At 37.8% G+C, this 15,130-nt stretch overlaps 1 protein-coding gene across 1 annotated transcript in view; it reads left to right on the top strand.

Moving 5' to 3' along the window:
- ITGA2 (integrin subunit alpha 2) overlaps nucleotides 1–15,130 on the top strand; it is a 100,414-nt gene that overhangs the window by 19,716 nt on the left and 65,568 nt on the right. Inside the window, exon 2 of the mRNA XM_081278823.1 lies at nucleotides 11,654–11,774. Coding sequence (XP_081134949.1) covers nucleotides 11,654–11,774 — 121 coding nt within the window. The remainder of the gene's footprint in view (nucleotides 1–11,653; nucleotides 11,775–15,130) is intronic.

Genomic DNA, 15,130 nt, shown 5'->3' with positions numbered 1-15,130 from the left:
GTTTCCTTGCCCTGTGGGCCTCTCCTCTTCATCCAGCCCAGTAAGGAAGAGCATACAGTGGCAAGATGGATGCTGCAATCTTATGTAACATCCCTGATATTTGTTTCTATTTTTTGAATCTTAAAAATCTATCAGATAATATTGGGTCCTGCCTTCTCCCAAGAGGAAGATATTACACAAAAACGTAATTATCTGGAAATGTGAATCACTAGGGGGTGCCCTGCAGCATGCCGACCCCAGGTCAGGGGAGGAGGCATCTCTAACAGGTTAACTTATGAGAGGAGTTGGAAAAATTCAAGGGAATCAGGTACAAAGGGCCTGAAGTCAGTGTGTGTTGGAGGAGGAGCCATAACTGTAGCTGAGTGAACCAAAAGGTAAAGCCGGACTGGTGAAGGAAGGGTGATCATGCAACTATGGAGGCAAATCTTATACCTGAGAGCAGCAGAGTAACAATTCCAGGTAGTGCACTACTGTAAGAGATGAAGTGGAAAGTATCAAGGGAGTTGGAAGAAAGGTGTGAGCAGGCCCAGATGGGCCACAGGTTTGTGCAGAAATGGCTTGCAAACAGAGATACAGCAGAAGAAATACTAATGCTAATCACACCTATTTCTTCCATGCGTTGCCTGAAGACAAATAAAACATAGCTTGTTAATTAGCAAGTTGGACAACAGGAACTGACTTGCTAACTGTGCAAAAGTGGCATTTTGAGAAAGAGAGAGAGAGGAAGGGTTTTCTTCTTTTACATAGAAGGAATTTAGGATGAAGTGGAAAAATAGAAAGTGAATCCAAGAGATGGTATTGCTCGTCATTTTCCTGGTAACTCTTGGGCCAACATTCTTTCTCCTGTATTTCACTGTCTCTTTCTCAGCCACAGAGAGCCAATGGGTCTGCCAAAAAGCAGCTCACCCTCCACCCTCTTTATGTAGGAAAAAAAAGAATCTATTGAGTTGTTAGGAGGTTCTAAGTCATGGTAAATGGATGTAAGAAACAAATACAGAGGGCTTTTTGAAACATTTATTGCCTTCAAGATCGAATTATTGAAATGTGAAATGGCCTTGAAATGACCTAACTACTATGTGCCACAGTAATCTCTGACTGAATGCAATCTGGCTCCCTCACACTGTGCTGTCTCTCTCTCTCTCTCTCTCTCTCTCTCTCTCTCTCTCTCTCTCTCTCTCTCTCTCTCTCACACACACACACACACACACACACACACACAGAGACTTCTTTTTCCACGCAAAATATGAACCTTAAGTTAAACAACTAGAACTTGTACATACCTCTCCTTGTATTTATATAAGTGCATGTATGTATTGACAGAATTATCTTTTGAAAGCTGGATTATTATTTTTTTAAAGAGAGAGAGATTTTTTTTTTTTAGTATTTATTTTTTAGTTCTGGTTGGACACAACATCTTTGTTTGTATGTGGTGCTGAGGATGGAACCCGGGCTGCACGCATGCCAGGCGAGTGCGCTACCGCTTGAGCCACATCCCCAGCCCTGAAAGCTGGATTATTAAGTTGAAATTCTGGTAAATCTGATTTCCCTCCATATTGGCTGTCTAGGGTTGCCATAAAAAAATGTGACAGACTAGGGGCCTTAGTCAACAGAAATTTGTTTTTACTGTGGTGGAAGTCTGCAGTCCAAGATCAAGGTGCTTTGGAGATTAGTTCCTAGTGGAGGCTCTCTTGCTGGCACGTAGATGGCCACATTTCCTCTGTGTCCTCCCAAGGCCTTTCCTCGGAGCCTGTGCTGAGATTGAGGTATCTCTGGAGTCCTCTTATAAGGAAACTGGCTGTGTTGGATTAGTTAGGGCTTCACTTTTGTGACCTCATTCAACCTTAATTACTTTCTTGTAGCCTCTGTCTCCAAATAGAGCCATTTTGGAGGGTAGAGCTTCAGTATATGAATTTTGAGAGGAATAACTCAATTAATAACATTGCCTTAGACAAAAAAAATATTTATTTAAGAGTTTATGTCCAACTGTGAAAGTGATGCTTACATTTCTTTGATATGAACATAGAGTAATTGTCAATTAATTATACATTCATGCTGAGGTTGTGCTCAGTGGTAGAATACTTGACTCACATGTGTGAAGCATGGGTTCAATCTCAGCACCACATATAAATAAATTAATAAAATAAATGTCCATCAACAACTAAAAATATTTTTTTTAAATTATACATTTATTCACTAAAAATATTGTTTGCAAATCATGAAGCAGTATATTATTACAGTCTGTCTCTTTGCCTCTTAAAACCAAGGTAAGATTTCATTCAAATTCTTGTATCCCTGTAAGAAAATATAATGCATTCCCAAGATTTTTCTGAACACCCAGGAAGTATATATTTTCATTGTTATTTGACTCCAGCTTCCTGACTGTGGGTATTTGTTTTATACTCTGTTAAGTCTGGTATTTGCTCTTACCCTGTGTGCAAGCTCACCCTTTAGCCTGTTGCTGTGTTATAGATTGAGAGATGCCACAAGATTTATAAGTCAGAGAAGAACTTTTTCACTCACAGCCCAGCAAGCATCGTGAGCCTACTTATGCTGGGTCCCTTTGCCCCACTGTAATCTCATAGTCATTGCATAAGGAGGCACAGATGGACCTGTGCACATACAAGGTTGCACTGTAGGAAAGATACAGTGAGCTTGGTGAATCTGCTATGTTATTGCAAGGGTCAGCCAGCCTGCTCTCTGTCCTGGGGGAGATACTGACTAATCAGTCCCTCAGTGTTGCTCACTATAAACCCAACCCTAAGAAAGGGCCCAGATAGAGAGAAGTCAGGGTTTTACATTCTCAACATAGCTATAGTATTGGGTTGAATGGTGACCTTGTCAAAAAATGTCACCACCATGGTCCCTAAAATTTATGACCATATTTGGAGAGAGGTCTTTGTAGAATGCCTTGAGGAGACTATTGACAGAAACTTGAGTGAGTGTTCCAGCTGTTTCTATTGAGGATTTGGAAGAAAATACAAAAAAGTGCTACTCAAAACTGGAGGAAATGTAATTCTCATTGTATAGTGGCAGAAATTTGGGTGTCATTATTTCCTATAGTTGTGTGGAAAGCACACAACTCTCAAGCAATAGACTTGGATATTTAGTTGAGCAGATTTCCAAACAAAATGTTGAAGGTATAAACTTCTTTTTCTTTACAAAATGTAGCAAAATGTGATAGAAAAGTGGCAACCTGAAGAAGGATCAGTTAAACCAAAGGAACCAGTCTATCATCAGCCTTGATGATCTGGAAAATTTTCAGCCTATTCAGATGGAACAAAGAATGGTTGCATCCTTCCAAACTTTGCATGTTGAAATCTCTGGTGTGATAATATTTGGAGGTGAAGACTTTAGGAATTAGTCTCTTTATAAGAAGGTAGAGGGCTATCTAGCTCTCTTTTGCCTTGGGAGGATACAACTAGAAACTGGTCATCTTTAAACTCAAAGAGGACTCTCACCAGAATCCGACCACATTAGAACCCGAACTCAGAGTTCCAGCCTTCAGAACTTTGAGAAATAACTTTATGTTGCTTGTATGCCACATAGTCTGTGGTACTTTGTTATAGTAGCCCAAACTAAAACAGTATCAGGAGATTCATTAGGAAAGCATGCCTAAAAAGGCCCATGGTGTGGGTGAACAAGCTTTTGCTGAACAGATTGGGTATGTGATTCATGAATCCTCTCAACCATCTCAGCACAGGCCAGGAATAGAGATGAGGTTATCCAGGAAAGATTTATGGAAAACTCCTTTATACAGTGGCACGGGTCTCCATGACATATATTGGAGACCTACAAGGATTTTAAGAATGTTGCCTCAGCAGAAACACTACACATTAAACTAAGGGAGATAGAGCTGCTTTGGACCCAGAGGACAGAGCCATGAACAACAGAGATTTCTCCTCAGAAAGTTAAAGAGAAAATTCTAATGGAATTTTATGTCCTAGGTGTCAAACTTCTTTGAGATTGGAGACTTCTTTTTTCCTTCCAATTCCTGCCTTTTACGTTAAAATTCTCTAAGATGTGCCCGCCACACTATTCCATTTTGGAAGTAGGTAACTTGTTCTTCAGGTTTTCAAAACCACAAATAGAGAGGAATTTTGCCCCAGGACAGATCACCTGAAATCTCATTCATATCTAAGTTCAGAACTTTTAAATTAATAATATTTAGATGAGTTCTGAGGCTCAGTCAGACTTGGTTCTGGAATGGGTGTGTGTGTGTGTGTGTGTGTATATATATATATATATATATATATATATATATATATATATATATTTGTTGTAGATAGACACAATACCTTTATTTTATTTTATTTATTTTTACACAGCGCTGAGTATCAAACCCAGTGCCTCATACATGTGAAGCAAGTGCTCTGCCTCCCAGCCCTGGGTTGAGATTCTTAAAGAAGTGAGGATAATATGTTTTGCATGTAACATGGATGTGAATTTGGTTTGGGGGAGGGTGGTCAGCAGAGTGTGGTGGGCTTATTGGTGGTTTCTTAAAAGATATATCCACATCATAATCACTAGAACTAGTGAGTGTTACCTTATATGGAGAAAGAGTCTTTGCCTATGTGATTAAGTGAAGGTTCTTGAGATGAGAACATGCTGGGTGGCCTGGGTAGCCAACAGAATGTGTCCTGACAAGAGTGAGTCAGAGAGACATTTGACACACAAATAGAGAAGGAGATGATGTGACCACAAGACACAGAGTGTTACAGACATGAGGTTAAGGAACGCTCATTGTCCCCAGAAGCAAGAAGAGGCAAGAAATAGATTGTCCCCTGGAGTCTCCAGAGAGAGCATAGCCTTGAGAAAACTTTGCAGATTTTTTGATATCCAGAAATGTGAGAGAATAAATTTTTGTTTAAGCCATTTACTTTGTGGTAATTTGCTGCAGTAGCCACAGGAAACAACCATGTTCATTAAAATGTGTACAGGGCAAAAGACCCATGGAGGTCTCTCCTGACGCTAAGACTCCTGTAGTTCATTCTTACTGACCAAGAGCTGGCATGTTCAACTTCCCCACAAAATCCCGCATACCAGGCCTTTGTGGATGTGGATAGGAGAGAGAGGAGGCAAGTCAATCTTACCAATGCAAACTCCAGTGTGAAGCAACCTGTTTCTATGAATTTTCAACCACACCCTGTGCTGCTGATCCTCATTTATTTCCTTTCTTTCTTCGTTGTTCTCTTTGCTTCCCCCAAAGTCCTGTTCAGTTTTCTCTTTAGCAGCCTTGCCTCTTTATCTGATGCCTTAAGGATTTTTACCTTTACCTCTGTTTAGCAAGGAATTTTCCAATCAAAGAGAATATAAATATAAAAATATACATGTTAAATATTCCCCACAAAAAAGAGTGATCAATTTTATCCATGTAATATTGTTTAAAAGAATGTTAAGAGGTCCAGAGTAGTAACATACATATGTGAGACGGGGTGAGGGAGAGGGAGTGATAGTAAAGGAGGAAGGCAAGAAAGAACCAGGAAATCCAGGAGTTAGAGAATCTCAGAATTAAGAACAAGAAACAGAGTTGTAGAAGCACGATCTCCCAACCTAAGAATATGGTTCCATCCAAAAGACACCAAAGATATAGAATGGAAGAATTTGCTCACTATGAGTGCAAGTAATAACTATGGGTGCAATTGAAATTTATAAAAAGCTGTCAATCCTAATTCTATGCTCAGTTTTATGACTCATCTGCATGGATTCTGTGAGAAGCTTAGAGAAGAGATGGTATCTTATAATTATCATCCCTACTGTAAGGACAGAATCTAATAGGTAGTAAATAGTAAATGCTTGTTAACTCAATAAAAAGTGAATAAATAGGAAAATAAAGTCTTCTTAACAAATATGTATGCATGTGCATATGCATTTGTGTGTGTTTATATTAATCTACTTTGTATTATAGACAGTTATGAACAGAGTGAAGAAAATCAAAGAATCATGGAGAAATACTACAACATCAGACAAACATGTACAAGTTCACAAAAATAACATATTAGAAACATAGACTTTCATAGAATTTAAGTGTTATCATGTGGCCATTTTAGACATTTATAACCATTGACCTTTCAAATGCATAAATATCGATATTTTGATTCTTTGTACTTGTCTAGCAAAAGAAATTTAGTCAAATCTAACGCAGTGAACTAGAGATTCATTTCACATATTTTAAATGGTATTCGAGGAGTGTGATCAAAAGATTAGCCAATGTAAATGAGTTTGAAGTGAAGTTGCTTATATTGATAGTTCTACTAATCTAGAATAGAAGTAATTTCTTTCTTACTTATTTTTTTATCCTGAAAAAATATAATAACACTAATAGAAAAATTGAAAGCAGCAAATTATACTCACAATTGTACTGCTTGTTATGTTAGTATTTTATAGATTTTTCAGTTTTTATTCTATTCTGAATATCATTTTTATATTTTGTTTTCATTATTTTCTTCCTACTGTACAGTCTTCACAACTACTGTTTTACAATGACAGTGTAGAATTCCATCTAGTTTGTATGCTATGATTTGCCTATTCAATCTCTTCCTATTGAACATTCAATACATTTTAATTATGGTTATTAAGAACTAACTTTAGACTGCTAAAAATCATCAAAGTCATTTAGCATGCATAAAATGTGTTTTCTTTGGGCACCAAAGACTGAGAGATAATATAAAATCCTGATTAACAAAATAGTACTTCTGTGGCTTACTCTTCTACTTCAAAGACAGTGAAGCCTATTCCTAAACTCTGCTTTTTCATTCTTTGGGAGTAGTGAATATTCTCCTGGATTCTGAACATGGGTCTCCTGGAAACCTTTGCAGCTCTTTCTAGTGGTCCCCTGTGTCCTGGTCACTGCTGCACTTGCTCTGGGCATGAAGTCTTGATGCATAGGTGGTTCTCCTCTGGCACTGCTCCTGCCAATACTTCTGCAGCTTCTTGGGTCCAGTCTCCTCAGGCAGGGGAGCACCGTGCTCCAACTCTTGACACTCAGTGCTCACAGTTCATAGAGGTCAGGGCCTTAGCATTCTTAGGTTTCTGTTGACTATTTAAAGGAGATAATTTTTCCCCTGAAGTGCCCGTGTATACCTTCAAGAAAGGGCCAAAGTGCAATCTGACGAACCCTTGTTCAAAGCACCGCTCTCTTCCTAAGTCCATCTCTCACTTTTAGTCTTTACCCTCTTCTCTTAACCAGAATTTATTCCCATACTTGTCCCTGAATCCTTCTGCATGAACCCATTCTGTGAAAAGCTCTCCCCGTTTGTCCTTCAGTGAACACAGATATCTCTATATTGGTATTGACCACATAGATTAGACCCTCCTTCTGCTAGTCTTTACTACCAACATGTTTCCTTAAGCTTTGGGAATGATATGGGAGTCAATAAACTTCCCTGCTAAATTTTTGTTCTTGAATACAGGTTAACGCATTTTTGTTTTATACATTTATTTGTTTATGTTTTCATTTTCGAAGCACATTTTTTTTCATTCTGAGTTTTACTGTGTCTTGAGAACAAAACTAGATTAACTATATCCAATCCACAGGCATATATTTCTATTTTGATTATAACTTAAAAATGGATTCCAGAATAAAGCAAGACAATGGTTTCTACATTTGCAGAAACTAATTCTTAAATGACTAGAGTTTCTAAAAAAAACCTATTTCAGAGAAGGTCAGGAGCCTTCAAAGAAGGAGGTCGTCTAAATTGCTTAAATGAGTAAAAGAAAAAAAAAACTGCATAAACTACTTTGTACTTAACTCTCTGGTTTCCCTATGAATACTAAAACAACAATAATAATCAAGGATGAAACAGTATCCAATTTTCATTGTGAAAGTAGGAGAAATTAATTAATTCTCCAGGAGACACATGTTTATATTTGCAGTAAGTTTTGGTGGGATTTACCAGAATACTTTGGCTTGGTTACTAGAAACAAATGTATAGCAAGGAAACCTTTGATAAAACCTTGGAATCTGTGACTCCATTACTGCATTCACATGAGGACAAACAGGGAAGACTTACAATCTGGTAATCATATGCTCCTGGCAGGGCAGAGTTCAAGCCTGTCTGAGATGCACTGAATCTAATGGAGAACAGAAGTGTTTACACTAATGAAGCCCTCGAAGCCTTGCTTTGCCAAACTTTTTGCCATCCCCACACCTATGCCTGCTCCCCAGGATGCTCCTTGTGCCTGAAATCACAGAATTGTAGTGATTTCCAATTCATCCTTCAAGAGCCAGACTAATTGCCACCTCTACCGTGAAGCCTTCAAACTTAAACTGCCCTTTGTCCCAGTCTTTGACTCAGTATACCTCTGCATTTTATACTCATCGCACTATGATATAGCTATTTTTTTCTAATCAAATTACAAGAATGACAGCTCAAAGAGTGTAGAAATATTGTCCATTTTGTTCATTTCTTTCTAGATACGGTACCCTTGGGACCTAAAAAAATTCCTAGCACAAAGGAGCTACATAAGTACTTGTTGAACCATCCATTTCTTAGTATGTATAGACATATAGATATGGCTGGAAGGAAGGAAACAAGATCAAACATGACTTGTATGATCCACATGGTCCAATTAGCATTGGGATTGTGAAGAATAGATGTTCAGTTTGATGAATACTTCATATAAAATTATTAAATTTGTGTAAAAGACTAGGTATCATATGCTAAGTGTGAAATGATGACATAGACATTGAACTGTAAATATTTTTGGAGAGAAATAAGTTGATGAATTGAGATTGTCCAAATTTACCAAAAGAAGCAGGGATTTATAGCAAGAAAGAAGAGGTTGAGGATCAGCAGACTGAAGGAATAGGAATAAGAATGACATGTTTTGTGAAGAAAATAAGCAGACCATTTATGAATGGAAACTCTAAACAACAGATTGGAAAAGATGAGCCCAACCAAGACTCAGTGCTCAGCCATCAGTTGTGTGGCATTGAGCAAGAAAGACATTTAACCTTCATGAGTTCCACTTTCCTTATTTGTAACTTGGTGATATAACTAGGCTTTGCTGATATGCAAAGTTGTTGTGGAGGTCAAATGAGTCAGGATAATTCTGACACTGGCAAGACATAAGCTCTAAGAAATAGTGGGATAGAAATTGGAATATACGTCATGGTTTAGACTGTAGATCATAGAGGAAAAAACATTGGGAGGAAATGTATTCAAATTAATTGCACTTAAGTAAGAATGTTAGGACTCTGAACTTTCTCTTCTCCAATTTTCTCTGTATTCCAAAGCATCACTGAGAAATATATATTAATTAAAAATTGTTTTATTTGATAAATAATATCTTAGGTGGTGAGAAAATCACAGAGAATTTTTTCAAACAAGGTCTCATCATTCAAGCAAGTAGAGCTAGACACAAAACAATGTAGATATGTAAGACAATTTCATATAATAATTTTTAGGATAATAGTATACTTATGAAGCAGGGTGTTGTGCTAGATAGAGGGGTCAGGGCAGACTTATCTGAGCAAAGACCTACATGGTGAATAGGTGCCAAAATCTAAATGCTGAGTTGGGAGTATGTTATAGACTATGGGACAAGCAGTTGCAAATGTTGTGAGCAAAATGAGCTAGATGTATTCAAAGAATATACATATGTATATAATACATATACATTAATTATGTATAATAAAATTAGACTATCAGATGATAAGATGACCTCCAGTTTCCTTATTTGTGTCAATTGATAATAAGAAAAATATACATATAATAATATACATGTACTACTTATATGTACTGCATAACAACATTTTGGTCAATAATGGACCAGATGCATTTCTCAAAAGGGAGGCCTGTTGTTAAGTGAGGCATGACTGTGTAAACTGTATGTAAATGATAACATTTAGCTAATAGATGATAAAATGAACTCCATGATGATTTCATGGCATTACATGATTTGCCAACTCCACTTAATGGGGGAAAATTGGTGTCACTGAATATATAGTCATGTATGTTCTTTCTTCCACTAGATATTTCCAAAGTATAAGTTTGGCATCATCTCAGCAAGTTTTTACTAGTATGTTTGACAGTGGTTAAGTACTCAAATAGTATTTATAGAGTTTTGCACAAGGGGGTAAAAATAAAGTGTTGATTGGAAACATCAGTATTCCAAATGTCAATTCTGATTTTCTGCTTTATGTGCTGTTATTTTCTTTTGTATTTTATTTCCTCAAAATGAAAACAAGCAGTGGTACCTTTGGGAAAATATATGTTGGGGATAAAATTTGTAAATGTTGAGCTGTGTAGATTTCACTGTGAGGTATTTGAAAATTAATATTTGTACTTTTTTCCTGGCAACACATACTTCTAAGAAATAATGAGCCAAGCTTTCTTGAGGGAGCAAATCCCTGATAGAGTGATTTGAGCACTTAGAGAGGCACATTGACTGCTTTAAGTCCCCTGAGCTTCATCATTGACTTCATTTTTCCTTTGAAGCACTCTACAGAATCTGCGTCCAGAAGTTTTGAGGTACAATGGACAGCATGTCATTTTCTTCCAGCCTTTCAGTGCCTAGAACAATAGACTTCTGAAATGCTGTGCCCTTTCAATGTTGTCCAGATTATGGGCTATTCCTTTGTGAAAATACTATTATTAATGGAACTTTAATGTTAATTTTAAAGAGTCCACTCTGTCTTCTGTGTCTGCAAAGATAAATACTGACCCTAAGCCACATGAAACATCCCATCTCCATTTAAAGCATTCATATCCACAAAACTTTTTTTCTATAGAAGGGAACACTGTCAGCATTAATGCTGTTCATGTCAGAGAGGAAACATAATCCACCTCACTCTTTCCCTTGTTCCCCTTTCCATCAGAAACACAACTTAAAAAAAAAAAAACAACCCATCGAGGTGTTATTCTCCCAAGTGTTATTCTCCTTGGTGTGTGTGTGTGTGTGTGTGTGTGTGTGTGTGTTTAATGGCTGTCATTTCTTGATCATTCAGACAGAATCATCAAAAAGCAAAACTACTTTTGACAGTTCCCATTGGGATAAAAAAGATATGACACCTACTCCTACACTTATTATCCTCCAAAATGATCTATTCTGAAAGAAAATGACACAATTTTCAAGGAGGTCTGATTTTTTTCTACCTCCTATGATACAGCCAGCATTGCCTTTTCAACAGATATTTCATCTGGAGACCATGTCAGGATCTGTAGGGGAATCCAGAAGAGATAAAATATGTCCTTCAGGTTCTGCACTTTGAGTATTATTGTGTTGGAGGACAAATGGAACTCAAATTACTTAAGAGTCCTTAGAGGTATTATGGTAGATTAAGCATTCAGGATCATGAATTAGCTCATTTTATGCTCAGTACTTGCATTTAGGATTATCACTCTCCAGCTATGAGGCACACTTACCTCTTAGAACCTCAGAAATCTCCATAAAAGAAAGGTAATATAGGTAACCATTTCCTAAATTTCTCTGATGATAGTAAGATTATGCATATGAGGTATTTAGTGTGGTTTTAGGACCTTGAGTAAATATTTCAGGCATAGGTATTACTTCTTGATAAATATTGAGAATTTATTTAAATTTAAATAAGGAGAATAATTATAAGCTCATTTTTTAAGTGGGCTTCAACAATTATATTGCACACATTTTAACAAATTGCTAATATGGTCTATGTTTTCATTTTTCTTAATAGGCATTTTAAGTTGTTGCTTGGCATACAATGTTGGTCTCCCAGAAGCAAAAATATTTTCCGGTCCTTCAAGTGAGCAGTTTGGCTATGCAGTGCAGCAGTTTATAAATCCAAAAGGCAACTGGTAAGAATATTCTTTTCTTTATGACTTGAATAAAAATACTATGTAAATTTAATATTTGATTCCAATTCTTATTAAAACGAGTATATGATTAGAAAAGTAATGGATAGCCCACAAATACTTTTAAATGAAGGATTTGGTAATTAATGGAATGGCATAATGATACTTTTAAAAAATACCTGGATAGAAATTTTTTTCTAAATATTTCATAGTAAATTTATAATACCAGTGTTGAGCATTAGATAGATCATAGATATTATCTTCATTTCCTATTCTATAAGTTGATGATCATTCATCTTTTAAAATAATGAGCTATCTAATACTATGTTGGGGTCATTTCTAGATGGTAGAATTTCTCCCTAAATTTTCTCCTTTACATGACTTTGTCCACTTGCTTCATTCTAAGTTAGTCTTCCTCATGGCATGTGGTAAAGAATACTCACAAACAATTTTAGAAAGTTTACAAAGGTGTCTTTCTATACTGTATTTAGTGCTTTCGTTTTTGCTCCCAAGCACCCCCTTCCAGTCTTAATGCCAGGTAAGAATTACATTTATAAAACATAGTTTCTCTCCTTGATGCAAAACAACCACCTTCATAGAAATAGAAAGAAATGTATATCCCCATTTGCCAGTTGAAGCTTCCCATAATAGCAAAGTAGATCAACTCAGGGGAAATCAGATTTTGAATAAAGTTTTTCCTCTTCCTGAATTGATGCCCACTTACGAACAGAGTCATCTCAGCAGGCAGAGTGGCGTCTGATAGAAACCTTATCTCCCTGGAGCTTCAGTTTCTGATCACCCTCTAAAACACTTTATATATAGGGAATGCTATTGGCTTATCAAATAAGACCTACAATGTATAGCCTTTTGCATCTGAACTTGTATTTGATGCTCTAAACAACTGAATTCAAATAAATAGTTTAAATTCAAGTTGTTTGCATGTTGGGGTCTGCCTGACTATCTGTGACATGAGGAAGCAAAATGAAATTAACATGAGAGAGGAGAAGTGTATTTCAGAAGGCAAGTTGGAAGAGGTGAATGGTGAGGTAGATTTAAGTGATGGTGATGAAGAGGCTGCAGGTGAATGTTAACTAATGGGAAGAGACTTGAAAAGCAATGTATGCTGGAGATAGTGAGTCAATCAAATTAAAGGATAAGAATGGTTAAGTTGGAAAGATTAGTAATTGATTATTTAATCATTTGGAATATGACAGAGAGTTGCATCTCAACCAACTACTAGATTTTGCTTTGACAATCATAAAGTAGGAAGAAGGCTAGAAAGATGATATGGTCAGTGTATCGATCTTGGAATATAGCAAATGAAGTTGCTAATAACCTGCAATTTTACATGCCCAACGCTGTTCCCTTCTGCAGAATCCCATAATCCAATCCAGTCAACATCTCCACTTTAATACCTAATAGACACATCATACTTAAGTAAGAAAACACAACTATTTAATTTTTTGTGCCAGCTAAAGAGACCACAACACTTTGATTCCTTTCTCTCTCTCCTCCTACCTCATCCATAACTGAATCCTGTTCACCCATCACCAAAATGCATGAATGTATGGCCATTGCCAACCATCTCTCCTGCTGCTAATATGATGGAAGCCAGCACTAGCTTCTGCAGATTCTGCTGTAACAACTTCTCGGCCTGTCTCCTGCTTCCTTCTCACCCCCCTCTATTCCACACTCCTTTCTACAGCCAGTGTGAACTTATGTGTTTTTTTTTTAACTTCATTAGAAAGAATTAAAATTCCTTAAAGTTCCCTTCATGATCTGGTTCTGTAACTGGAATCTCACTCCCTGTCCCCAATGCCAATTAATGCCAATTTAATAATAAGGATATGGTTTTGATAAAAAGGAAAAAGAAGGTTTATTGCTTTGCTAGCAAAGGAGAAACACAGGGGACTCCTGTCCCAAAGGCTGTGACTCTCCCAGGGTGCTTTGATGGTGTGTTAGGATTCACTTGTTAATTTGTCACTTCCTCTGGTGGACATCTCTTCCTGTGGAGCATAGATAATTCAGGGTGATCTTGTTCTCCACCCCCAAGTTAGGGACAGGAGAAGGAGAAAAGGAAAAGGGAAAAAAAATGTCCCTTTTAAAAATAAGCCTCAGAACTGTATTCAAAAGGCGAAGTGGAGGACTGCTACAGTGCCAGCCTGCCTTTCCTACATTTTCTTCAGCCCTTGCTCCCTGTTTCCTATGCTTTGTGGGCTGTCTTTTATTCCTTCAATACACAAAGCTCATTCCTGCTCCAAAACTTCTGCACCTCCTTCTCCTGCCTGGAGAAGTTTCCCTCCAAGATCTTCATGAGCTGGTTGTTTCTCATCTCTCAGTCTCAGTTGAGGCATCTGCTCCTCAGAAAACTGTCAGAGTACACCTATGTATTTAGCACTTTCCCACACCTCAAAAGTGGGGCTGGTCTGAGGACAAGGTGGCATTGAGTTTGAGGTGATTCTTCTTAAGCAACAACTTTCCTGGGACAGGGAAGCTCTAAGAATAAAAGCCAGCATCATTAACAGATATTATCAGAGATAATAAGCCCATCATGGATTATAAGGGAACCAAACCACAGGCCAAGTAGCAGGATGGAAATTGAGTAAGACCAGAAGGGACAGAGAGTTGACAAGAACTTTTCCAGTTCTGGGAAAGTAAGAGGCAGCCATCTCTCCTTTCCCTCTGAAGGCTTCTTGCTAAGCATTCAAGACCTGGTTAAAAGACAAGGCTGTTAGGAGTTTATAGTGAGATTCTGGTGCAAAACCCGGGAAAACAGATATTTCTAAACCCTACCTTGGCTATCCTAGAGCACTCAGAGAGATAGAAAAACATGGGACAATGGCTACTGGGAGACAAGGATCCCCTCTGCCATCGGCGGGGCTAGTACTTTTACTTCTAGAGTGGACCTTTCTGGTAAGGTTCGACATTAGGCCTCTATCTAATTACCAGCTGGTGTGAGCATATCCCACCACACAAGAGGGGGAGAAGGGCAAGCAGCTCTCTGTCCTGAAGGGGCTGAACCACATGGAGGTGAGAGGATGGAAGGAAAGAACCAGAGTTGACAGGCCTGGTCTGGAGACAAAGAAAGAGGCCAAACCACAGGGCACAAGCTTCTAATTCACTGTGGACTGACACTATGGGAGGTGCAGAAATATAGAACTTGACTTTGAGGAAGACAGGAATAATACAGAAGACAGAACTTAGTCCCAACCCCTTGTATCAATAGTGTTGGTGTTATTTTGGTATCCCTAGCTACATTAATTTAATAAGGCCGCATACACCAAAGGGACAAGGTTTCCTCAGGATCCGTGTTATTAGCCCTGCCCTGCCAGCATTCCTTGTCCCGAGGGCAGAGCTGG

Source organism: Spermophilus citellus, assembly GCF_964194105.1.
Source record: "Spermophilus citellus genome assembly, chromosome: 1".
Taxonomy (NCBI): Eukaryota; Metazoa; Chordata; class Mammalia; order Rodentia; family Sciuridae; genus Spermophilus; species Spermophilus citellus.
The sequence above is the reverse complement of the archived record's forward strand: the minus strand, read 5'-3'. Positions and strand labels throughout refer to the sequence as shown.